This window comes from Gadus morhua, chromosome 3, assembly GCF_902167405.1.
Source record: "Gadus morhua chromosome 3, gadMor3.0, whole genome shotgun sequence".
Lineage (NCBI taxonomy): Eukaryota > Metazoa > Chordata > Actinopteri > Gadiformes > Gadidae > Gadus > Gadus morhua.
This window is the reverse complement of record NC_044050.1, coordinates 16944842-16971865: the sequence shown is the minus strand read 5'-3', so window position 1 is coordinate 16971865 and position 27024 is coordinate 16944842. Positions and strand designations below refer to the sequence as shown.

The 27024-nt window shown below is 45.4% G+C and overlaps 1 protein-coding gene across 11 annotated transcripts in view; it reads left to right on the top strand.

Moving 5' to 3' along the window:
• inpp4b (inositol polyphosphate-4-phosphatase type II B) overlaps positions 1-27024 on the top strand; it is a 138219-nt gene that overhangs the window by 91919 nt on the left and 19276 nt on the right. For all 11 annotated transcript variants that reach the window (XM_030352558.1, XM_030352560.1, XM_030352557.1 and 8 more), the window contains 8 exons: positions 3687-3791; positions 6345-6453; positions 15134-15317; positions 20169-20546; positions 20914-21052; positions 22994-23166; positions 24318-24441; positions 25127-25253. In XM_030352558.1, coding sequence (XP_030208418.1) covers positions 3687-3791; positions 6345-6453; positions 15134-15317; positions 20169-20546; positions 20914-21052; positions 22994-23166; positions 24318-24441; positions 25127-25253 — 1339 coding nt within the window. The remainder of the gene's footprint in view (positions 1-3686; positions 3792-6344; positions 6454-15133; positions 15318-20168; positions 20547-20913; positions 21053-22993; positions 23167-24317; positions 24442-25126; positions 25254-27024) is intronic.

Sequence of the window (27024 nt, the reverse complement as noted above, 5' to 3'; positions counted from 1 at the left end):
TTAGGGGTGCTGTTCCCAACGGGGCCACCGTGCTAAGAATATATGCAGTCAGTTCACTGTGATCAAACAAATGGCATTTACGGTATATAAATGTCATGTAGCGTAAGATGGGGAAAAAACTGAGTAGACAGAAATGGGACAATTATTTTTCCCTGCTTATAGTCCCTGCTTCTGTAGTCTGAATTAAAAGGGGCTTCTTATTGACAAGAATAAGCAAGTTGTCGAACAGAAGCCTGCATTGTTTCCCTGCTGATTTCCACCATGTGTTTTAAGTGGCGGGCCATCTGATGTGGGAGGAGTGTCAAGGAGAGAGCTGAGCAGAATCAGGAGCAAAAGAAGTAGCCGAAGAGAGCGAAGATAGTAGTAAAAAAGAGGGGTAGCGCTACATCACTCCGCGTACGGAGTGGCGGCAGGAGAGCACAGCAGTCCTCCGGGAGACCAGGGCAGATTCTCCATGCTCAGGTTCAACATCCTTAGTGTTTCATTTCCATTCATTTTTAATGAGCCGGGCTGACCTCAGCACGCACTTTAGACGCTCTAATAACTGTTCCGCTCATGAATAAATCATCGCCACCTCCTTTGTTTGCGAGCGGGACAATTAGAGGCTGTTGTAATCCTGTCATGGGTGTTGTTTGTTGGACCTCCAGCAACCTGTTCCCCGTCATTCGACTCTCCCTGTTCTCTAGACGTGTCTGTACCCAGCTGCCACTCATGACCACATCCTCGGTGATGAGACAAGTGCAGGTGCTATTTGAAGAAGCGTCTTCATATTGATGTTTCAATTCAAACATCTCGTTGGAAACCAAATCAAACTTTTCTGAAGCTTGTTAGTTAAGCTGTTATGGAGGTTTTCTTTGTGTGTAAGGATCATGTAGAGGTAACCCGGTTTAGCTCTGGAAGATGAAATGTAATATTGCGTTGAGTCAATTTCAAACTGGGTTTTCATTTCTGAACGCTGATTACTGTCAGCTATTGATATAATTGATCTATAAGTGTCTGTGTTAGATTTTTGGCATGTATCCTATATAAGACAGGATATCCAGAGCACATTGCTAAATGAGCTAAGATCCCTGGTATAATTAAAATTAAATACATATGTGCATGTTCACCCGGACAAAGGCATGTTTGTGACCTGATGATAGCCCTGCATTAGGCTTCAATCACTGCAGGGGTTGTAAAGGTACTCAGCCGATCTTATCAAACAATTAATGCCTGCAGTTGGTCAATAATACCACATGAATGACTGCGTCTTGTCTCAATGACTCACGTCATTAAACAAACTAACCACAAATCGCAGTGACTGCATTGTATCCTGAAGAAATCAGGAAGAAGTCAGTTTGCCAGTCCAAGCAAACACTGCAATTTAGATTTTTTTTTTAAAGAGAAAAGATGGGAAGGAGGAAAAAGGAAGCGAGATGCCAGCTATTGGTTATTAACATTCGCACCCAGCTTCTTCCGTTACATAGGCCAGCAACCTGCCTATACTTATATTTTTCTGTCCTTGCACACAGTCATTTCTGACTACCTTTTTTCATTTGTGAAATGCAACTGCATGTTCAACCTTGCTAAGAAAACCATACAGAGACACACAACTACACTTACAGGCATTAATGCTCACATATGATCAAGATCTTTCTCTTCTTTTTCTGTCTTGTTTATTCCACTGGAAGTTATACGCGTAGCACGATTTATCCCTAACTTGAAATTGTTCGAAAACACTGATGTCCAAGCTTCAGCTGAACCATCTCATAAAGAAAAGTTCCCGGTGGCCTTTCAACAGACCAAGGTGTAATACCGAGCATGAAAGCGTTAAAAACCGCTGATGTCTAAGCCTCAGCAAAGCCATCTCATAAAGGCCAGTTCCCAATGGAGCCAAAGTGCCTAGACTTTTGGAGGAGTTTTCAAACTCTCTTTCTTAAACTGTGGAGTTACTTATGTATGACTACATAAGATATCCTTCAAGAGAGCTGAAGCTCAGCCTACACCCTGAAACAAATCATACGGCACAGCGTTTTGATAATTTTCTCAGTTTTTGCCTAAAAGGCACCTGTGTGCCTTTGTGTTCAATTTGCCGATCCACAAATGTCTACGAGTCCATTCGGCTGGATCCCAAGAGCTCTTTAGACCCCACTTAAAAAGAAAGACTCTTTAGTAAGATTTATGGACTCAGCTCCGGTTAAAAGAGATCAAAGCTGCCACACTAACTAAGGATTCTAACTTAATTGGCAGACTGTGTGGTGTTGGAATCAGAGAGTTAGCAGCCGAAAGAGACAAGCCGGGTTAATAGTGCTTTGTTAACTAGCATGTCCGTTTAACGACATAAGCAAGCTTCCCCTCAGTGATGAGAGAGAAAAAAAAAACACGATTACTGACACTTGGCATGGCCATGGCACTATTCAAGATACCCTGCTGGTGCTGATAACTGCTGGTGGAGTGTGTTGGAACTGTGAAGTGATTGTTTCTCCTTATCTGTGAAAGTCAGAACATGTCATTATTAGTTGTTGAAAATTGGAACAGCATCCATATCTAATTGTGTCACATTTTATGAAAGGGAACCTAAACGTTTGAGATAAGTGAACAGACCGCTCTTTAATTACATGGCAAATTTGTAAAAGATAATGAGAACTTTCCCGATTTCTTGTCTGTACGTTGTTGTGTTGAAAGCCTTTGATCGTCGCTCTACGCCAACATCACAACATGATCTGTGGTCTCAAAGATCACAATTAACATATTTGAGATTTGCTCAACCATTGTGCTCTTTGAGATTAAATTTGAATACTGTGCAGAATAACGTTGCTTCGCTGTTGAGTAGAGGAGGGGTGTTAATTGGAGCTTTTGAATAAAATAGTCAAGTGTAAAATACATCAAATCCCTCATTAAAAGGATTATGCATAAAAATGGGTGTTTTGACGGCTGTTTTATGTTTTTTTTTAGGACAAAGTCGTTATTTATAGGTGATTCCAAATCGGGATTAAGGGGAAGTCCTTCCCATTTTTAAAGCACCATTTGAAGATAGGATATGATTGTTTCACATGAGCAGAAGGAATTAGCGGGGCCTTGTCCAATAAGGTAACATATACTTCAATAGTTTCAACTTACGTGGGGAAGTGTGAATAATGAAAATGATTGACTACTCTTAGAAGCGCAAAAATAAAAAATGTTAAATCGGGCGATTTATTGAGGAATTACGTTAAATGGAGGACAAGCATTAATTGTCTCAGTGACTAAACATAACGACGACGCGTCTTGTCCACAATTCATCTAGTGTCGTTTTTGAGTGTCGTGATTGGCTTGTTTAATTGCTAGTTGCTATCCGACAACAAGATACCGGTCCTCCATGCGGTGCTGCTCTTCTCATTGAAAATGAGTGTCTAGCGGGTGCATATCGTGCCTGTCTAAAAGACCCGTACCTGCCTTAATGCGTCTAAAGAAAAAGTTCTGTTACATAGTTGCATTATCGCCTTTTCTATTGTGTTTTTCGCCCAGCCCTAGCTAGGTTAAATCAGTTAAAGTACGTTAATAGTGTCCTACAGCACTGCTGGTCTCACGCCCAGCTGTGGCTGGTTTCTTCTTAAAAAGTTCACTGACCAACACTGTTATGCTTAACAACACAGTTCACACTCTGTTCTTGTCCTTTCCCTTCTTCTCCCCCCCCCCCCCCCCCCCCCCCCCCGCCCGCCCTGCAGGTCCTTCCTTCAAGCCGAGCTGCTGCAAAACCCAGAAGTCTCTGGAGTTTATCCCAATCAACCTCCACACACAGAGGATGATGGTGACCTGCCCCAGAAAATCAGGTACTCGACCGCTCGAGGAGGACATTCTGAATGTCCTGAGGTTCTGAAGCCATTGTGGAACATAAGATACTGAAAGTATCCCGTCGCATCCATCTCGTCATCCTACAGTAGCCTTGTTTGCTGGCGAACAAATGGATAGGGGATAAGGATAAGGACAGGTCAGGGATTGTAGGTTTTTAATCTTATCGCTGACATCAACACGTACAGACCTAGAACAAGATTAGGGCGGATCGACACTTGGCCCTGGTGCTGTGTACTTTGACTGTTGTCCAAAAAAGAACAATGGATGCAGGATAGTCTAGTGTCAAAAGTTTTTCAATCCCAGGTGCTGAGTTCGAGTCCCAAAGTCTGCAAAATGTCTAACGCATGGCTGCCTCCTACGATTTACTTCTGACAAGATTCACTGTAAATTGCTTGGAATAAAAGCGTCTGCCAAATGGCTAAATTGTAAATGGTAAATAGATAATGGCAGATAGGCACTTTCCTCTGCTATGGTAGACTTTGTACAAACGTCCTGTTTTGGTAGCAAAACCCATCCCTTCGAGAAAACAGTGTTAAGTGATTCTAGGGAAGATTCAAGAAGATACAACTCACAGGATCCTACCTTCTGACGTTTGTTTACTGTCTCTGCCTCACTGCCCGTTCAACAGCAGCCTTTTGGTGTTGTGTGAAAGTGTAATTAATCACATGGATAGATTTCGTAGACGAAAGCAAACCCGCGGTTTGAACAATGGAAATCTCTGTGTGTCGCTCAGTATCTGTCGATCACTAAACAAGTGATGAATGTGATCAGCAGGAAAATAAATTGTTGTGTTTCATGGAGGCTACCGGCAGTGAAAAAAAAAAGAATTGCAGAAATACGCAGACCTCATCCTTTAAGCTTTCATTATTTATAAAAGCAAAGTTATTTATCCACGGTGCAACAAGACAGATCTTTCAAAAAGTTGAATTCACAGGGGTAATCTTTTACTTCCCCCTGTCCAATTCCTCACGTCCCCAATTTGTCATGAAGGTTTACAGAGGATTCCTAAAGAAATCTATCAGGTCATCTCCAGGGCAGGTTCTTGATGATTTACTATACCTCAGTTTTCATCCTTGAAAGTGACATTTTGCAGAAATACTTCAAAGGCTAATAGCCGGGCTTGACGCCACTGCGATAAACACGTTGTTCGGCACTCATTTGAACCATGTAAAAAGGGTGTTTTATCACTGCTTAACAGCAGGATAGGTGGTGGGTATGAATTACAACAACTTATCTCCACACTGCCACAATCAATTTCTTTTTCTGTGTGGGAAAGTGTGAGAGAGTTCTCTCAGCCCGCTCGTTTCCCTGGCAATTTATAGGGAAGGGGACCAAAGAAAGGGGGAGGCCAGACAAATACAGCACAAATTGGCCACTGTGATTGATGTTCAGAGACCCACCATTGTATTTCAGTCTGCGGCTGTTGCAGCAGAACCAATTAAGGGGAAGTCGGTAGTTTATAACTCCAGGGGCCTAACGTGTGGCAGGCAGGGGGGGCGCATCGGCCAGGCACTGGGATAATGATTTGGGAATTCTGTGGGATCTGCATTAGTGGGAAGACACCATTAACCCCTTCATTCCCCAACCACTCCCCCCTATTTACCCCAGTGTCCATTAAGTCAGCGCTTCGGGGTTGGAGGGGAGCCAGTCCAGCCACCCTGTCATCTGCATTGCTGGGGCCACATCTGCAGCAGAGCTGTGTCATTAGTTTTGTGTTTTGAACAGCCCTTCAGAACAGCCTCCTCAACACCGAGAGCAGAGCTACCAGTGGCCTTTCCCCAAGGGTGTTCATTAACTGACCTGGCACTAAAACCAACCCCCCGAAAATATTCAGCACCATAATCCCCCATAACCCCTCCTCCCCACTCCTGAGTTGCTCTGATATAAGTGTCAGGCTTATCCATTACTCATCTGAAACAAGGCCTGTTTTAAGCACCTCTGTGCTAGCCGCCGAACCGTCACTGTGTGTGTGTGTGTGTGTGTGTGTGTGTGTGTGTGTGTGTGTGTGTGTGTGTGTGTGTGTGTGTGTGTGTGTGTGTGTGTGTGTGTGTGTGTGTGTGCGTGAGTGTTTTATTTACTTTTTGACGGCGCTGTGCAAATTGGAATGAAGCGGCGTGACATTGGTTGTCCTTCTTGTTCAACGCGGTACCAGCGCCATGTGGAGACCGCGGGGGGCGCCCGGGAAGGAATACGGGAAGGGATTCAGGGGGCTGTGATGTGAACCCATCACAATGAGCTTACCGCATTTCCCACGCAACGAGCACGCGTCTGTGAAAGAGTTCCAAAGGCACACGTGTCTGAATTAATCGGGAGAGATCCGTTTTCACGCCAGGCTGCAAACATTCACAGCGACGGAAAACGGTTTCAACCTTTCAGAAACAAAACAACAACTTACATCCCCTGATTCTGTTTTCCTCCAGTTGTCGTTTTTTTGCAAGGGACTCTGTCTCTGGGTTTAGGGGTATGATGGCATGCTGTGTGAGTGGGACTGGTGGATCCTCTCGATTTGTCTCTCTGCTCTGTGTGCACAGACGCTGCCTACGACGTGGTCACAGTGGGCGCTCCGGCTGCCCATTTCCAGGGATTCAAGAACGGCGGGCTGCAGAAACTTCTGAGCCGCTACCAAGCCGAGAAGAAGAGGTAGGACCCAACCGACCCACAGCAAAGCCACTCCAATACAAACGATGACATACTGGCTAGAACTGTTGCTGTACAAACTGTATTACAATCACTAGAAGGGTTACTACACAAACTACAACATACTGACTTGAACTGTTGCTGTACAAACTGTATTAAAGTCACTAGAAGGGTTACTACACAAACTACAGCATACTGGCTTGAATTGTTGCTGTACAAACTTTATTACATTCACTAGAAGGTTTACCATACAAGATATAAAACACTCAGTACACACTACAATAATTACGACACAAACTAAAACATACCGACTAGAACAGTGAGAGTGAAAAATTATACCATTATGTGGTATAATAGTATCATAGAATACCATGGTATCATAAAATACCATTATACCATTAAAACACAATTAGTTTATACAGTTATACAGACTTTATTTATCTTTGGTTATATTCAAACTAACAGTTGGTTATATACAAACTAAAGCGGTTGGAAATACATTGCTTATAGTACATATAATAGTAATAGCAGAAATGACAGCTGTTTATAGAACCAAGATGAGGGTTGGTCATAAGTAGATATTAAGTAAATAGATTTTCATATTCCACTGGTAGGACCTCTGTCCAGGATGCTAGTGCAGCGAATGACCTTCCTGTTGACCTCGGTTCATGTGCCTTGTTTTCTCTGAGTCATCCACAACTCTTACCCTCTACTTTTCTATTTCAATTGAAAAGCAAAAGGTTGACCGATTGAGTAGATCCCTACTTCCCGAAAAAACCAAGGGCTTTTATTTTTCAGAGCAAATGAGGGGTCATCCTGAACGGCCGATATTTCAGCTTCGCAAATGCACACCCTCATTCATTACACAGACAAACGGATACACACCCATATAGCCCACACACAAACACACATAATGAAGCTTTGCATGCATGCCGGCTTAATCACGTGCCGGCCCTTTCCCACTCACTCACTACTACAGTAAGGAGCAGCCGTATCAGCAGTACTCATTTGAATTGTGCTGCCGCGGCTCTTTCGAACGCAGGGCGGCCATACACGCAGGAGGAGGATCCTGCGTCCACGGTCACTTGAGTGATGCCGCAGGAAATGAAGGGTGATTATTCTGTAAGCCTTTCGCATGGATTGCAAAGTCATTACAAAGCACGCCAGTTCCAATTAGCTCCACAGGAGTTTGGCGCTCAACAATATAAAAAAAGAGGCAAGGCTGAAGTGGGGTTATAAAAACGGACGGCGTTGATGGGAAAATGGTTGGAGGCTTCGCACGCGGGAGCGAATTTGCTGAAGATGGTCGGTTTTATCTGCTTACACGCGCTATACTATGATGATAAGAGTTTAGCATATTTTTTGTATGAGAGTCCACTGAAGTGAAATAATTTTCCTTTGAATGAGAGATTAGACTAGAATAAGTTCCGCTGGGAGACGGCACTTTTTTTGTTTCATATTTGACTTAGTTAATGACTCACTGTAGCTTGAAGTTTCCAATTTTCCGCCTGGCTGACCTGCGTCGGACTTCAATGAGCCTCTGCTGACTTTGACCTGGAATCCCGCCATTTTGTCACTCATCGTCAGAAACGGGAATAAATTCTAACTTGATGTTTCCGCTTCGAATTCCACTGAGTATTTAGAGTCTCTTTATTTGGTGTTAATGTGTGTTTACTTTGAATGACATTAACTGTGTGTGATATTTTTTCATGAAGGTTCACTAAAAAGAGAAGTTCTGACCGTTGGCATTAACGATGTTGGTTTTGGCATGGCATTTAAGTGATCAAATCTATGAGGGCTTTTTCGTGATGTGGCAAACTTACGCCCAACTAAACCTTGTTTGTCAGCATACCTGGCGAATTTTAAAAGAGGAAAATTCGATCCGATTAGAGACTTTGTCAGTCAACAGACAACGCTACTGCTTCAACAAAGAAAACAATGAGAAAAGAAACGAAGAAGAAAGAGCAAGAGAGGGCTGGTGTTACCAAGAATGCAATAAAAGAGCCATTCGTCTTTGTTCCCAGGACACTGAGGAGAGGGAGGGAGCTCTTCCCATAACCATTAAAAAAAGAGATCTGCAATGGGAGAACTTGGCAGACCGGAGCAGTGGGCAGTGCAGGCTGTCTCTGGATGGCCACAGCTAGGGGTGTAATCAATATCTGTCCTTTGTATTCCACTGGAAACCCTTTGGTAAATGTACACACAAAGCAAAAGCATTTATCTTTCATTAACGTATGCACTCCCACTTAAATCTGTCTTTTAAAAATGGGTGGGGTGTCCTTCACTTATTTATCTATGTTTAATTGAACCTCCCAGTCAACCACTGATTTGGCGATATCTGTCGTTAACACTACTTTCAAATTATTCTGCCATTATTGTTCAATGGAAGAACACCCGCTGGAAAGAGCGTGTGTGTGTGTGTGTGTGTGTGTGTGTGTGTGTGTGTGTGTGTGTGTGTGTGTGTGTGTGTGTGTCTGTGTGTCTGTGTGCGTGTGTGTGTGTGTGTGTGTGTGTGTGTAGGAGGATACAAAGTGGATAAAGAGGTTACATGAAAGCTAGGGACCCTCTGTTCCACAGCTTTGCTGGAGAGAACACTGAATCCACCCTCGCCAGAATGTGTGGTCTTGCATGCTGTCCACCACACTCTGAGATAACTATTAAGTCATTCTGTGCCAACCAAGAGTTTCAGACGCATTTGGAGGACAGACTGGAGGTGGGGAGGCATAGATTGTGGGTTCTGGATTCAACACATAGTGGATAGAGGCATGTGGCTCTTGTGTTCACAGTACTTGGGACTCGCACGGCCACCCTTGCAAATTAAGCTGGCTCCTTTGGCGGGTGGTCTGAGAGGTTCAGACGAGGGACATTGGCACTGATCTGCGGCACCTCGTTGACAGACAGAAGCTTGAACAGCCAGCTCCGGACTCTCTCTCTTTCCATCTCTCCCTCTCTCAATCTGTCTCTTTCTCCCTCTCTCTCTTTCCTTCTGTCTCTCGCTCACTTTCTCCCTCCCTCTCTCTCCCTCTCTATTTTCCCTCTCTCGCTCCCTCTCTCACTTCCTCTGTCTCCTTCTCTCGCTCTTTTCCCAATCTCCCTCCCTCTCTCTCCCTCTCTCTTTTCCCTCTCTCTCGCCCTCACTCACTTCTTCTATCTCCCTCTCTCTCTTTTCCGTATCTCTCCCTCCCTCTCTCTCCCTCTCTCTCCCTCTCTCTCTTTTCCCTCTCTCGCTCTCCCTCTTTCTCCCTCTCTCTCCCTCTCTCTCTGTATCAGAGTAAGATATTGGCAGCAGCAACAGCACGCTGCAGCCGAGCTGTGTCTGCCTTGAGATCAGTGCTTCTCCCCATCTTGTCTCTCAATGACTGAGGATGGTCTTGGCTGGTCTCTCCCTGCCACATGGGTGCAATGTTGGTGGTGAGACTGGTGGTCAGCCAGTGTTGGACGTTATAACAGAGGATGATTGGTGGCTGGAATAATGAGATCACTTCTGACCCCACCCCCATTCCCTTTCTCTATGACAGAGTATAGATTTTCTTTTTCACTTCTGTTCCTTCTGGTTGCTGGGGACTTGTGGCAGCCGCCCGGGTGTATGATCAGTGACTTGTGCTGGGTGTCCGGATGATGAAAGAGGCTTTGGCAGTCACCTGGAGAGCCGCAAGGCTCCGTGCTTACGCAGCCCTATTTTACACCCTCGCCTGGTTGTCGGCAGAGCCTCCCTCGCCCTCCACTATTAATTAGCACGTGGACAGGAGATGGTGGGGCGGGGGGGTGCTTAATTAGACCACTGGGCTCAGCGGTTCTCTGGCTGCTCCAACCCCACCCCCGCATCCCTCCTGTGTTCCAACAGATTCTTACTGATCACGGAGAGAAGAAGCCCCCTACAGGGGGTAGTCTTTGTTCAGGCAATCGCTTGCTAGTTTTAGTAATGACCTTCATTAGCAGCTTATAGACTTGCAGTTAGTGATAAAAAGTTTAGCCCAATTTGTGAATCTTTGCTTCAGGTTTTTTACGTGGTTTTTAGGTGGTTGAGCAGGGATGGAAGTTATTGGTGCATTGTGCAAAATGTCTAATTTAATAGCATCTAGCTGTGAAGTTTCAGATTGCAACCAACTGAATCCCTCCCCCTCACCCCTCCCTTTCGAACCACCACGGTGGCCAGCACTGACCTGTATCTTGTACCAGTACGATCTTCAGAAATGTCGACAACTACAACAGCACTGAGTAGCTCAAAGTTAATTTCAAGATTTAAGAACATGACACTTGACAGTTAATCAACTGTATTTAGTTGAGTCTGTAATTCTATTAATGCTTTTTTTTTTACATTGAACGTGATTGTTGTTCATCAAATAATTACACATCACGGGGCTGAATGGGACTGTAGACTAAACGACATCCATAGACCTGTAATTATCGCTAGCTTTTACATGTAATGATCATTCATCTCGATAGCAGTCAGCGCTCCAAGCCAGTGTTTAGCTTCATTCATGATACCAATTTTCTCCAAACGAATGATAGCCTACTTTTAGTTATCGAACAGGGAACGTCCTCAAACCCGAAAGTCTCCAGACCATGGATGTTTTAAAGAATGCACAACCATTTAACATAATCCCTCTCATCCACAAACTGCCACTTGGCTACACTATTTTACACTTTGATTAAAAAGTGTGTGAGGCTCCATTCTAATTGAATCCTCTAAATACATAGGATATTTTGGCAAAAGGATGGAGCATAAGCTCTTCTTCACTGGTTATATGAGGCGTGTCTGAGAGAGGGTTAAGCTTTTAGGATACTTATATAACCCCACGGTGTGTGTGGATGTGTGGAGCTCCGTCTTGCCAGCGGTTTATGTTGATACCCGCGTCCAAGAAAGAGTTAAGCTTCTCGGACACATATATATAACCCATACTGTGTGTGGAGCTCCATCTGGCCATCGATGGATGTTGGTGGTGTGCCTGAGAGAGGGTTAAGCTCCTCGGACACTTATAGTATAACTCCACTGTGGGTGATGCATTTCATATACAACATCGCACATTTTAACCCTCCTACACAATGACGGTGTTAAGAAAGAAACAAATGGGTCGAAGCTACGTGGATAACAGGCCCCTCTCCTTTTTAGAAGTCTTAGCCCACAAATACAAACCATAGTTGTGCTAGGGCTACCATTCAACCTGCAATACATTTGCATCTGCTGGATGTGTATACCTTTCCTCTTTTCTTGGAATTACATCTTCTCCGAATAGTTGAATCCTACTGCAAGTATTTCCCCTCTTTTTGGGCTTAAAAACAACGTAACCCTCAGTTCACCAGTAGAACCGATGACGTCGAACTGCAATGGATCAAGGTCAATCATTTGCCCTTTGTGTTTTACCATCTTGTTAGGGAGATGTTGTATTGATAGCCCAGCCCGGGGGGTAAATAAAGGCCCTTGTCTTTGCCGGCTCTTGGGGGCGGGTTCAGTTCTGTCCAGGCATCAGGTGGCAGCTCCCAAACCTTCCCTATTGCCTGCATAGGCGGCCCTAATGGGATTGGATTTGTACTTATGAGCAAACAGGGCCGTTATTGAATCTAAGCCACTGAGGCACTAGTTCTCCTCCTCTAACTTTTCCTGTAGTTTTCCAACATTCTGTTTGTAGCACACAAAGAGAAATCTTTATTCCTCCGCGACATGCAACAATGAGTTCTTCTCCGATGGATTCTATACGGGGCTCTCTTCAGTTCTTATGTGAAACTTTTGTGCCAGGTGTTTATACATTGTGTGTGCTTCCTGTGTCACATGCCTTTTGATTGTCTGTCCAGACTAACTGGTGGTCGTTTCTCCAGAGAGCTTATTAGCTGTGAGGACGAAGCCAGCCTGAGACACGCTTGAGCCCAGCGCACTTCTCTGTAAGGTCCACATATCAGCAGGATCTCAGAACATATGATGGGTCTTTCTGTCTCACTCTCTCGTAAATTTCTCTCTGTCTATATCTGTCTTCCCTCCCTCGACACATTGTCCTTCCTCCCTCTCTCCCTTTATGTCTGTCTGTCTGTCTGTCTGTCTGTCTGTCTGTCTCTCTCTCTCTCTCTCTCTCTCTCTCTCTCTCTCAGTCTGCCTCACTCAGTCTCTCCCGCTCTCTCTGATTCAAATCTTCATAGTTGGCACACGCTACATCTACCCATATATCTGCCTATCTGTAACTCTATCTATAACTCTGCATCCGTCTGTCTGCAACTATCTGTGCCTAGAATGAAATAACTATCGTAACTATCTATATCCGGCCCTATCTGTTTTCCCCTCCTCTCCATGCCTGTCTGTTCTTGTCTTAAGTGCATTGTGCCTGAGGACCAGGCTCTGGGCTCTGGCCTACATAGAGGTTCACACAGCGCTGACTCCAGACTAGCTGGGAGGCTCGCAAGCCTCCGCAGTCGCACCCTGCGCTTCACGCTTACAGTGAAGTCAGCACAAAACTCATCGAAAGTCACACCAAACTTCAGCGTGGCCCAGGGAGGGGGATATTCGATTTGAGTGATAGTATAATATTTATTTTTTTGCCCTGAGACCATGAACTGCCAAAGGTGTGACCTTCTCCGATCAAATGGGTCCCTTCAAATAAACACGAGATTCATTATTCATCCAGTGCGGGGTGACTCGACTCGAGAGTCTTGAAACATGCTGGTTCGAGCTCCACGGTCGAAGGCTTTATTCGTAAAATACACCGAGCGGCCGACCACTGCAACAGGCGCATGGTATCTTCGGTCAAACAACCACATGAACATAAAACATAAGTGCATTGAGCCATAGATGTGCTTATTATGAGTGTTTCTCTTACTGGGATTTTTGTATCCATGGAAATGTCCACACGTTAAGCATCGGCTTTTAATGAGTAATGTTTAATGAGTACACGTTAAGCATCCATTTAATGAGTAATGTATTCCTCATGGGCTAAGCCCATGAGGAATACATTACTCATTAAATCCCTACAGTACTCTAAATAAGACTCTAAATATACGGTATATGCTCTAAATATACAACATCCTCTGCAAATATACTGCATCCTTTCAAAATCTACTATATGTTATCTTACTGTACTGTGTAATACCTCAATTGACCATGTCTGTGTAGTGTGTATAAATACACTACATACTATCCATAAAAATATACTGTCTCCACGAATCTGGGGCCGTTTTGTCTGTTAACCCAGCCGGCATTACCGCGGTGACAAGTTTTAGTGACTCAGTGTCTGCTGAGGCCTGCTGACAATAGCATGTAGTATTAGCTACGAGAATAGCACCTAGGGTAAAGAGCGGTTGTGGAATCAAATAGTTCCCTTTTTTTTAATGAGGGTCACCTTAAAGTTCTTAATTCATTTAATGAAGGGAGATGGTGAGTTCACTAGGGAGGTACTGAAATGACAAATGAACTTTTAGCACAATGGCGTTCTACATTAATATGTAGCAGACATAATGGTTTGACAACCTTGGTTCTAGTGCATCTAGACTTTTTAAAATAAAATGAGTGCAAAACCCCTAGCCTGTATACATTGTATACAAACATTTACATCACTGCTATTTAGCATTCTCACAATAACCATTAACTTTTTCCGCCTCATGTTGAACAAAGCTTTGAAAACGTGGCCTTGTTTAACATAATTTACTAGCGCTTCATGCGCTTTCCAAGAATGATCATATCTTCAATGGAAAATTCTATGCAACAATAAGGATTTGGAGTAATGTGCATAGCTTTTCTGCAAAGAACTTTTGGAGAACATCATCATTGTTCATCTATGTCTTCACCTTCATCCATTTCAGATGCTTCTCCTTCCTCCGTTTCCTTCTGAATTAACTGAGATAGCAAGTTCGATAACCCTGCACAAATACTTACAATGTCATTAACATTTTTTAACCTACCAGGGATTATATGACTGCATTTTTTGCCAAGCGTCAACTTTCTGTAATGTTATGCTCACAGAGTTGTTTACAGCAACGTCTAACTGCTGGAAGAGTGTGATTGTTTTCCTACAGTTCTTTGGCCTTTGTCCAAATATTTAAGCATAGGCTATGATGCATAATGCTTGATGATAACACTATTACCCTGATGAAAGACACAAAAAGAGGAAGAAACAAATTTAAACCAAAAACAAACCTCCATCGTTATCAACGGGACGGAGGTTGAGCGTGTCGCCAGATACTGTTATTAGATGCCCAAATCTCAGATGATTTTACTTCGACCCCCAACAATTCAACCCTGATCAAAAAAGACTCTACCATTCCTCGCATTCAGTTCTATTCCAAAATTGAAGTTTGCAACTATTGTGAGAGCAGCTTAGAAATGAGAAACTACGCCATTGTCAAAAGTAACGATGCAACGATGCGTCCGCGTAGTGTAGGCCGAAGCCACCACAGTAATGGCAAGTTGTTTACTTTCAGGGACTTCCCCTGATTGGTGTATACTCACTTAATGTAATTGGATTCTCTCTCTCTCTCTCTCTCTCTCTCTCTCTCTCTCTCTCTCTCTCTCTCTCTCTCTCTCTCTCTCTCTCTGTCTCTCCCTCTATCTCTCTGCCTCTTTCTCTCTCTCTCTGTCTCTGTCTCTGTCTCTGTCTGTCTCTCTCTCTCTCTCTCTCTCTCTCTCTCTCTCTCTCTCTCTCTCTCTCTCTCTCTCTCTCTCTCTCTCTCTCTCTCTCCCCCCCCCCCCCCCCCGCTCCAGCTTCAGCACAGCTTATCAGTGTATCTACTACTCTCCGGAGCACACGGCCAAGGCCCAGGAGGTGCTGACCACCATGGGCCTGCTCCAGCCCCTCATCTCCAGCCTGGCAGACCAGCTCCTGCAGGCAGCCCAGGAGCACTCTCGCCCTGGGCTGACCCTGGCCCTCAAGAACCTGGCAGACAAGGTGAGTCGCCTGCTGGACCGTGCTGGAGCTCCTCTGTGGTCTCTATGGCCTTTTAATTCAGTAGGGTATGGTACAGTAATTACACTGTACGGTGGGATTTTGCCAAAGCAATTTGGAAATTGTTGGAAAATAAATCGAAGAGGAATACAGAAGTTATGGGTACATACTACAGGACAAATTTTCCCCACCTGACTCTCGTCTGCAAAGCCCGGATTTTTTGATTTAGTTAGTCTGGATTTTTTGGGCCAGATTTTCCTGTGTTGTGGGGTATGTCGACAGTGTTTTTAACAATCAGGGCCAACCGATTAAAATATTATACCTGTTAGATATTTACGATCCGTTATCCTGTAGCAACCCTGACTACACCAGAGGACACAGGCCATTGATAGTCGTTGATGTCGGAAAGACATTAGCCAATTGCGAGCCACGCAGACTAAACGCAATACCAACAATTCATCAAGTAATCATAACAGAAGCCGTGGCAGCAAAAGCTAAATTGGCTTCCGAAATGGAGAAACAGCTTGTAGAGTTTTAAATTTTCCGAAACAACGATCACAAGAGCTAGCATAGCTTATTTGTTTGCACTAAAGTCCCTATTTTGATCGCAAGAGAAAAAAAAGATGTTTGCTTCCACACTCCAACGACAGTTAAGTGTATCTTAATCTTTTGTGAGGTGTGTAGTCTCACGTTTTCTAAATATGAAAAATCGTCCAGCATTACCCAGCATTAAACCGAAGAAATGATTATCGCAGGAGAATCTGCAATGGAAGAAAACCGACAGGAACATCTATGTTTTTCTTTGTTTGCTTGCTGTTTTAAAGCTGCAGCTGCTGATGTATTTCATCTTGTGTGTTTAAGATTTTCTTCCTACTGTTCACACCTGAATGAAATACAGAAGAAAAACAGTAAATACTAATATTCTCTAGGTCTTTTGAAACACAGACAGGTGGGGCGGTGCTCTTCACAGACTTCCCAATATATTTGTCCTGGTAGTAATGCTTCATCTACTTCTTTCAAAGTTTCCGACTGTGTGTTTAAAGCAGTGGCCTCCCGCTGGGCTTATCATCACACGTCATTATAAACCCAATACGCCCATCTTGCTCCAAACATTTTCATTATATTCTCAGGCGCTCCGCTTTAAACCATTAGCCAATAGTTTTCCCCGTATCCACATCATCTGGAAACAATATGTTCGCCCAGCATACTGCTTCACCACTGTAGCTGCTCTACCATCTCATTGGTGTTGGAAACGTTGAACGGCAACAGTAAGAGGACAGTAGGTGACCTCCGTGTATCCAGTAAGAGGGTGGGCTAGGCATATAAACCTGTTTTAATGTGTACACGAATCCATGCCGGGCCCAGGATCTGTTCACAATAAACCTTCTGGTCAAGTAATGTCCTGTGACAGTTATACCCTTCCAGACAGAAGCATAGCGGCATATCCATAACGCCTCGTAAAAAATTGAAATAACAAACAAACCGAGGATAATAAATAGCGAGGTGGGGGTTTACGGAGTTGGCCGGGTGTGTGGTAGAGTGCTGTGTGTGTGTGTGTGTGTGTGTTTTTTTTTATCAGTATAATTAATGAATTACATCTGCCGCTGTCAGATTGCAATCTGTTGAGGGAGAGAGATTGTTTTTGCCACAGCGGAGTAGCAGCCCAATCAGGCTGTTTAATTGGTACATTCTCACTGTCACCACTTCCCCCCGTCCTTGATTAGACGTGCACCCCGAGGCCAACTGAACCCCTGGCCTGGTCAGCACAAGTAGCCGCTCGCTCTGATTAAAATCTCACGCTGTGCACGTTGGCATGTGCCTGTGCCTGTGTGTGTGTGTGTGTGTGTGTGTGTGTGTGTGTGTGTGTGTGTGTGTTTGTGTGTGTGTGTGTGTGTGTGTGTGTGTGTGTGTGTGTGTGTGTGTGTGTGTGTGTGTGTGTGTGTGTGTGTGTGTGTGTGTGTGTGTGTGTGTGTGTATGTGTGTCTGAGGGACACAGTGGGTGGTTGATAAAGGTGGAGATAAGCAATTGTGCACATCAAGCTGAGTGTAAACTGTTTGTGTGTGTGTTTGTGTGTGTGAGGGTGTATGTGTGAGTGTGTGTGTGTGTGTGTGTGTGTGTGTGTGTGTGTGTGTGTGTGTGTGTGCAAACGCACATGTGTGTGAGTGTGTGTGTGTGTGTAGGCATGGGTGCATGTTTGTGTGTGTGTGTTTGTGTGTGTGCCTGTGTTAAAAGATGTACCCTCTAAAATGTCCCACACCAAATCAACTGTTCACTGTCACAACGCTTGAATCAACTGTTTGCTCCTCTGATTTATATCTGTATACATACACTCGCGAACACACACACACACAAACGCACACACACACAAACACACACACAGCAACTCCCCCATCATCAACGGCACCGTGGCCCACAACAGCGACTCCCCCAACAGTACAGGTGACAGTGGCCCCCCCCCACACGGTGTTGAAGGACCCTTGTAAGAAAAAACTTCAATCTCTTACTGCCCCAGAAACATATACACGATATAGAGATGTAGACATGTGTATAACATGCCGTACATATAGAGGGATCTTTTACTCACCCACCTCTCTCCATACAGGAGGGATGTGGTCATAATCAGGAGAAGAAATTAAATGGAGGTATCATAGTTAAAGCTGTCCCATGTCCCCATAAGGTTAAATCAAAATGCAACTGGAATTGTGCTGGTATGTGTGAAGGTATTGACATGCAACATACTCAAAATTGAGCTCAAGTTAATTACGGTACATGCTTAGTTTATATTTACTTCTCGACTTCATTCAAGGCATTCTGTCAGAGCTGTCAATTGGCATTTTGTTGTGTTAAAGAATGGCATTTAAATGGTGTGTGTGTGTGTGTGTGTGTGTGTGTGTGTGTGTGTGTGTGTGTGTGTGTGTGTGTGTGTGTGTGTGTGTGTGTGTGTGTGTGTGTGTGTGTGTGTGTGTGTGTGTAAAGTAAAATTAGATAGTAACTTTTATGACATTGATTTAATCAAAAATGGAGAAAAAGAAGCAAACAGAATATGCCACCAGGCTTTCTTTGAGATCTTGGTAGAAGGTTGATTGATTTCTATTGTCTATAAAGTGGAAACAACATGTATCAAAAAACAAGAGAGGAACAACACTAAAACCAGTGGGATTAACATTGGTATTAACAATCTGCAAGTCAAAGCTTTTCCAGCATGCCCATTTTTTCCAGGAAGAAAGTGTAGATGGGCTAAGCTCATGAGGAACCATTCGTTGAAATAGGCCCATCATTATAAGAAATACAAAAATCTTCCAAAAATCTTCCAAATTCCCCAGTCTTCGCTAAACACTGAGCTTGATTTAAATAATAGAAGATACTGTTTAGTTACTCTTTTCATGAATAACGGAAACATGCACTAGAGTAGATTGATGTTCTTAATCGCTGCATTACTGTAGACCCGAAACTTTCAGAGAATACAGATTCTTACGAACACATTGGTTTTCTGACCCCACGGTTAAAAATGTAGTTATACGATGTAACCAAGTATGTCTGAACCCAGCGTGCCAGCATTTTGTTCACTCATCCCTCGAAAGATAATGAATAATGAATGCTCTCTCCAACGGTTGCAAATTAACATTATGGCCAGATAAAATGGGTCCAATTTGAATATGGATTAACATTTTCAATTCCTGATCTTCTTCTTTTAGGAGATTACAGAATAAATCCAGTTTCCGTCATAGTTAATTGCTTGGCTTGCTCTCTCATTCCTAAACGATACATATCTCTGTATATCATGTTGCAAATGAGAGAGGGATATTCCATCTGAAAAGGGAAATATGGAAACTATATAATTAATGTCCGCAGCACAGAATTGAACTGGATTGACACACATTGACAATATCCTATGTGGCAAGTTAGGAAATGAAATGAACCAGTTCCCCCTTTTCCATATTTGCTAATACTGTCATACCTTATTTGGATAATTAAACATTGCACATTTCAAACAAAGGCAAGGACTATGGACAGGAGGTGATAGACCCTACAGGGACTGGATGAACTTGTACTTTGTCAAACACATTTCATGAAGCCTCTCCCAATTCTGCTCTTAGGCACTATTCAAGTATTTCCCTCTTTTTTGTCACACTCCTAGCAAGCCGGTATACGTTCCAGCGATACACAATGCAAAGAGCATGGATGGCTATGGGAATAAATAGGGAATTGACATTAATTCTGTAGGCCTTATTTTTATCGCTGGAAAGCTGAAATGTCTTGTGTACTCTAGTTCCCTGTCGTAATATAATTGCTGGTTGCCAGTGCTAACTCAATTAGCACTGAGAGCTCTGCGCTGTTTATGCCTCTACACTGGCGGCAGCGGGCATGATGCCGCTCTACAGCTCATCATCAGCCTACCACGGCCCACCAACCTCACATCAAAGGAGGCGCTCCCCACGCAGGAGAGCCAGGAATCTCCGAGAAGTAATTGAATTGTTTGTTGTTTGCCGCGGTTTTCATTATTATTTTTGCCGTGCACTCCGGCGTGCAGTAGCGGAGTGCAGTGGGGTGCACTCCGTTCCTGAAACGCAGAGCTCTTTTTTTGTTGTCATTCTTCTTTTGTGAGTCGGGAGCATCTCAACGTCTGGCTCTTTCCTCCTCGCTCTCTCCATCTTCCTCTGCTCTCTGCCTCTCTCTCTCTGTCTCCATCCAGCTCTATCTCTCTCTTACTCCCCGCCTGAACCAGCGCGGGTGTGCTGTTCATAAGTGCTGCACCGTAAAATCTCTGAAAGCAATGCATGACTCCCGCATCCCTCACCCTCCTCTTTCTCTCCCTCTCCCTGCTTCATCACCCCCCTCTCGTCACCGCTCAGACGGAGCAATTCGTCCACGCCCTGAACGATGAGATGGTCAAGAGTGCCCTGCTGGCACTGCACGCCGCACGGCCAGGCTTCGTGTCTCAGACCCCGGGTAAGGGCCACGCGCAGGCAGGCCAACACCACCACCACCAGCAGCACCAGCACCACCACCCCAGCCAGGACTCTAGCCCCAGCGCCGGCAGCCCGGCCCCGAAGAAGCAGCTCCCAGGCCACAGCCCCTCGGTGGTGATCGGGCCGGCCAGTGTGGAGAGCCCCGTGGTGTGCAACAACAACGTGACGGAGCCGAGGGGGGTGGAGGATGGAGAGGGCGTGGGGGGGCCGAAGAAGCAGGACTCCATACCGCACCACAACGAATACGACGAGGAGGAGTGGGCAAGTGGGATTGGTTGCTGCTTCTGTGATGTCATCTGCCCACTTGTTAGCCTTTTTTGTGTTCTGGATATGGTCACTCTGATTTGCTGTGAGTTATTACCTTTATGGCGGAAGGAAACTTTTGAATATGTTCTCCTTAAAAGTGGGTTGAACACCAACATTTAGAAGGAAAAGTTACTTTTCTGTTTGTCTTTTGTAAATCTGTGGTGTATAAATATATCGCTGTCATTCGCCTCACACGCAGAAATGTGACAAAAAACTGGCAGAGATGGATGAAAAGAGAGCAAGAGAAGATTGTCAAATGGTCATTTGGGCTGATTACCTTCGGGCTGATTTCCAACTCACTCTGTCTCTTGTGCTCTTGCAGGACAGAGTTTGGGCCAACGTTGCCAAAAGTCTCAACTGTGTGATCGCCATGGTAGATAAACTCCAGGAGCAAGACAACAACAACCGGGAGCTAATCCCTGACCAGCAGCTCGCTGATGTCATCACCTCCCACAATCCTGGTAAAATAACATGCATCCTGAAAAGAAATGCTGGATGTTGTCGATATTGTTGGAAAGGGCTAGCAGAATGTTTTAAAGGCGATTCTGTGGAAGGTCCGACTTTTTTGTGCACCATATGGCTGTATTGTACGACAGTAGCCAGAAGCAACTCTGCAATACGGCCGCGTTGGTCAGTTACATACCGGATGGAACTGGCTTTGTATTGGCCGCTTTTCCTTAAGGAATCTACTCTTAATAATCAATTCTAGCTCATAATGTTCTGGCGGCAAAGCCGAATCCAGAGCAATCAATCAGCCACACTGTTAACATATAATAAAGGCCAATTGACGTTGGTGGATGTTGACCGGGTGTTTTTCCCAGACATCCCGCCCTCCCTGGAAGACAGGAATACATATTGCAGTGCCTTTCATTAGTGACTGGCCAGGATGGGCGATCCCCCATCACTTCCCATTGAGACCCCCCCTCCTCCAGCCTGAACTCAGACCACTGACCAGCCAGGGAGTGCTGCCAACTGGCACACGAGGGAGCTGCATTAGCTTATTACCAGAGAGAGAAAGAGACACAGAGGGAGAGAAGGCGAGAGAGAGAGATATAGAGAGTGATAGAGCTGGGAAAGAGGGACACATGATAGAGCAACATTAGTTTATTACCGGAGAGTGAGTTGGGAGAGAGGCAGAGAGACCTAGAGAGAGGTCTGAGAGAGAGAGGTGAGAGATAGAGAGAGCTGACAGAGAGGGACACATGAAAGATCCACGTTAGTTTATTACCAGCGAGCGAGGCAGAGAAAAAGACAGAGCTGGGATGGAGGGACACATGATAGAGCTACATTTGTTTAGCACCAGAGAGAGAGATCGGAAAGAGAGGCAGAAGGCACATGATGCAGCAGCATCAGTTCATCCAGGCCACCAAGGGCCGCAGAGAGAGAGAGAGAGATGAAGAGACAGAGTTGGGAGAGGGTGCACTATAATAAGAGCAATTAAAAAATAAGCTTGCCCTGTGCAAGCGCATGCGTATCCGTACACGTGTGCCCAAAGTACACGCTCTCTGCTCTGCATCTAAAAAGAACATGAAGCGTTCATATTGAGACCGTTCCACGCCCAGGCCGGGCTGTGAACACGCAGCACAGGTCAGCGGGGGCAATCGCTCATCTGGAGGTCTGAGCAGAAGCATGGGAGGGAATAATGAGTGGCGGGGGGGGGGGGGGTTATCTCTGGGGATGAGATTAGTGAAGCCATGTCTTCTGATGACAGGAAAGTGGGGGTGGGGATGTTTGGACAGGTGGACTGGCAACAGCTGACAGTTAGTGTTGTGCTTCCTCCCTTCTTCCCGATGCAGAGGCGGTATTTGCAGAATTAGATAAGACATGATGTCTTTGACAAGGCAATGCAATTAACTGTGTGTTTGTGCGTGTGTAGGTGTGTGTATGCGAGTGTGTGTGTGTGTGTGTGTGTGTGTGTGTGTGTGTGCGTGTGTTTGCATGTGTGCGTCTGTCTGCTTGGGTGTGTGTGTCAAATTTTTTCACCCGTGAAACTTCTGAGAATGTTGAAACCGCATATACAAGCAGTATGTAACACGAAGCCTTTATAATTTGCTAGACTAACACTGCCCCCTACAGGCAGGTTCAGCAAGTGATCATTTGCGGACATGCTGGTGCCTCCACGATGTGACGCTACATTAATTGGCTCTACAATCTGGTTTTCTACAACTGAGTCACTATTTAGTCACAATGTATAGTCCGTTCTGTGATTAATAAAACAATACCAGAAAGGAAAGGTAGTTATAGTAGTAGTAGTATCATAGAATTATATGAACATGAATAAGTGAAATTATATTTGTAAGTAACAAAACATTTGCCCTAAAATAACCATTTCCCCCAAAATATATATAATAATATTATATTGAAACCAGGTTTCGATTTCCTTTTTCCCTAATTTCCTGAAGGGGACTGGAAGGAGCAACTGCGCCCTCCGGTGGCCAGGCTGAGGGAGTGCGTGCTGGACGTGGTAGAGCGGGCTAAGAGGGCCATGACCTTCGTGCTACTGCAGGAGACAGCCTGCAGTGTGCCCCAAGGCATGCATCTCCAGCACAGGAGGGACGTGGTCTTCAGTCAGGCAGTAAGTAGCCAAGGTTCTCCAATAAGGCACGGAGAAAAACACTTAAAGAGCCAGTAAACCCACTGTTTCAGATGGAAGTCGAACACTATGAGATTTTAGAAATCATGTTTTGGGCTGAGAGTTGGGGCGTGTAGTTCCCACACCGTTATGATCTAAAATACATGCAATGACGTAAATATGGTTTTGATATAAAAGTCAAATTTCGGACTGTCGCCGTTAATAGTATAAAGTGGAGGATAGTGTTGTGTTTTCAGTGGTCAACTCCCAGCTCCAAATGACACTGGGTTGGATCCAGCAAGACTCCCACCTGCTCCTCAATTTCTTGTTTCGGCATTCCTTGTCCTGAATCATGGCTGCGACAAATCCCGCTTAGCGCTGGCTGTCGGTCGACTTTACGTTCTCCTGTCCGGCCAGCTGTCAGACTTGACCCCCAGCCTACCCCTACTCCTACTCACAAGCCAGAGGTGCTTTGGCAGGGCTTTCTCCTCCAGATTTATAGCTAACATTAATAATAAGGTTGGTTGTGTTACGACTTCCACACACAGGCTCCCTAATGTCCACATGGATTATTTTCGGTTTCCCCCTCCAGGCACTGCAGTGTTTCCAAAGTTGTACAGATGTCTGAAGACTTTGTTTCTGAAGTTGCACATGTACAAAATAAATCCAAGAAGGCAGGGCAGTAATGGCAAGGCCTAATGCAGGGAATGCTAGTTCATACTTCAATGGAAGCACAATTTCTGGTTATATAGTAGTCACACTCCTAACAAAATATGTGTGTGTGTGTGTGTGTGTGTGTGTGCGCATGTGTCTATGTGTGGATGTATCTGTGTTGTGTATATATGTGTGTGCGCGTAAGTGTTTGTGGTGGTGCGTGTGTGTGTTTCTGTGTGTGTGTGTGTGTGTGTGTGAGTGTGTGTGCGCATGTTTATGTTTGCCTGTTTCTGTGTGTGTGTGTGTGTGTGTGTGTGTGTGTGTGTGTGTTTGTGTGTGTGTGTGTGTGTGTGCATGTTCCTATGTGTGTGTGTGTGTGTCTGTGTGTGTAAGTGCGTGCTTGTGTGTGTGTGTGTGTGTGTGTGTGTGTGTGTGTGCATGTTCCTATGTGTTTATGTGCGTGCGTGCGTGCGTGTGTGTGTGTCTATGTGTGTGTATAGTTGTCTGCGCTGGCCTGTGGGTTCGTCATGCGGCTGTCTGCTGGCATGCAGGACGAGGGCTTCCTGAAGCAGCTCCATCTGGTGGGGGTGCTGGCCCAGTTTGAGAGCCTGCTGAGCACCTACAGTGAGTACCACAGCCCGCCTGGGGCCCTAGCACCTACAGTGAGTACCACAGCCCGCCTGGGGCCCTAGCACCTACAGTGAGTACCACAGCCCGCCTGGGGCCCTAGCACCTACAGTGAGTACCACAGCCCGCCTGGGGCCCTAGCACCTACAGTGAGTACCACAGCCCGCCTGGGGCCCTTAGCACCTACAGTGAGTACCACAGCCCGCCTGGGGCCCTTAGCACCTACAGTGAGTACCACAGCCCGCCTGGGGCCCTTAGCACATAAACTGAGTACCACAGCCCGCCTGGGGCCCTAGCACCTACAGTGAGTACCACAGCCCTCCTGAGGCCCTTAACACCTACAGTGAGTACCACAGCCTGCCTGGGGCCCTTAGCACCTACAGTGAGTACCACAGCCCTCCATAGCAATTTCTTTTCTTACATGCAGATTTTAGGATGTATTATTTGTTTTAGAGAGTGGTTTGAAATAGGGAAGGAATGAAATGTAACATAGGACCATCGGTGGGAATTGAACCCGAGGAGTGATAATATCTGAGACATCAGTACAAAGGCGATCAATAAGGCAGATAAACATGTACAACAGCCAATACTGTAGGCATCGTGATCCAGTCAGTCAGAGTCTCTGGGTGAGGGTCTCAGGATGGAGCTCTGACACGCCGCTGCTCTGTGCTGTGTTGTGAAGGTGAGGAGATCGGCATGCTGGAAGACATGGAGATCGGGATCTCGGATCTGCACAGAGTGTCCTTCAAGATCACAGAGGCCAAGACGGACGACCTCAGTGACCGCCAGCCTTCCATCTGCGGCCGGCGGTGAGGATGGGCGGGCTCTGGGGCCCAGCAGTGTCCTCTTCCTGAGTGGGAGGATCACTCCCACTGTACACTACGCAGAAAGAGAAACTGTACATTATGTGTAAAACTAGGACAGTGCTTGGACGCGGTTTGTATAACTAACAGGAATCAGCACCTAGGATGGCATTAAAGGGACTCTCACCTTTGTTGCATTTGAGAATTACAGCACATTCAAATCATCCCGCCTTCCTCCAATGCCCCACCCCCTAAGCGTTATTTTGTAACGAGTACTGTAACGACCTCGCCGGTGACATAATGATGTCGAGTCATTAGTAGTTGAAGGTAGTTTTAATGAACCAAAACCAGGTCACTGAAACCCGTAACATTGTAACCAACGGCAGAAAACCGACACAAAACAAACCCTGGTTACCCCGGCAACCCCCTACACGGTCTCACTCGCGTGCAGGCCCCCACCCTCCTGTTCTTCCAAGGCCCTCCCCCAGCTGACCTAATGATTCGCCCCCACGCTGATTGACAAGAAGAACATTACAATACATGCACATAGAACAACTGGCATAGCGGACAACGAAATATAATGTAACACATAACACACAAACTATTTAACTGTCCCAGGGTCGCTACAGTACAAAAGTTCTAGACTCCCATGGGTTATGTTTAGACTCCCATGGGTTATGTTTAGACTCCCAGGGGTCATAATATCTACCAGGGGTCTAGTAAACAAGAAATTTAGCAGGTGGCTCACTGTAATTTTATGGGCTTCGTGTGATACCGTTTTGAGGCTCCATGTTGAAGGACAGTGGTCCCACTGAGTATAAGAAAGGTGTATGAGCATTACAAACAGAGTAGCGGGACAACGTAGCGTCTGAGGCCGAAATGGGTCCCCTAATCGGACTGAATGGTGCGGTTGGGTGCCAACGGTCTGGAGGTCTTCCTGTAGCTCCAGAGTAGCGGGACAACGTCGCGTCTGAGTCCGAAACGGGTCCCCTAATCGGACTGATTGGTGCGGTTGGTTGCCAACGGTCTGGAGGTCCTGAGAATCATCCAGGGGAGCGGGACCACTTGGCTTCTGAGGCCGAATCGGGTCCCCTTGTCGGACTGAATGGTGCAGTTGGTGGCCAACAGTCTGGAGGTCTTCCTGAGGCTCCAGAGGAGGGTAACTCTGTGAGTCTGAATCCGAGATGAGTCCCCTAATCGGACTGAATGGTGCAGTTTCAGTACGCCGTGGACCACTTTGGTCTGCCATCGTCAGTCGCTACGGTCGCTACTCGCTACTGTCTGCCGTGGAATCAAAACAAACCCTCTAGTTGAGGACGCGCCTTGATGACGCGGGCCCGAATGCGCCACAAGAAGCAGACGGAAAACCTTATATATCCATGCAGCAAACAGACAGGTCTGTCGGCCAATAAGGTCATTCGGTCCGAAGAATTTTATTGGTTGAAGTTTTCACTAAATATTATGAGAGTAAAATAATTGTTTGTTTTTACTCCTGGTTGGTCTGTCTTGCATATTAGAGTGTTATTACCTTATTAATACCAATTTAACCTTATCCAAAAAAAGTGTAAAAATGCAACAAAGGTAAGAGTCCCTTTAAACAGTGAGTCTTTCAAGCAACATGAGTTGGTGGTAAGTTGCAATTGAGTAAGAGGTTGCTCACCGCAGAGCCAAGGGTAGAGCTTGGCCTATTCATGCCCCTGGCGATCTTTACCTTAAGCCCCATTTGTTCTCCCTAACCATAACCCTAGCCAACCCCCAACCGTATCCCGTCAACCTA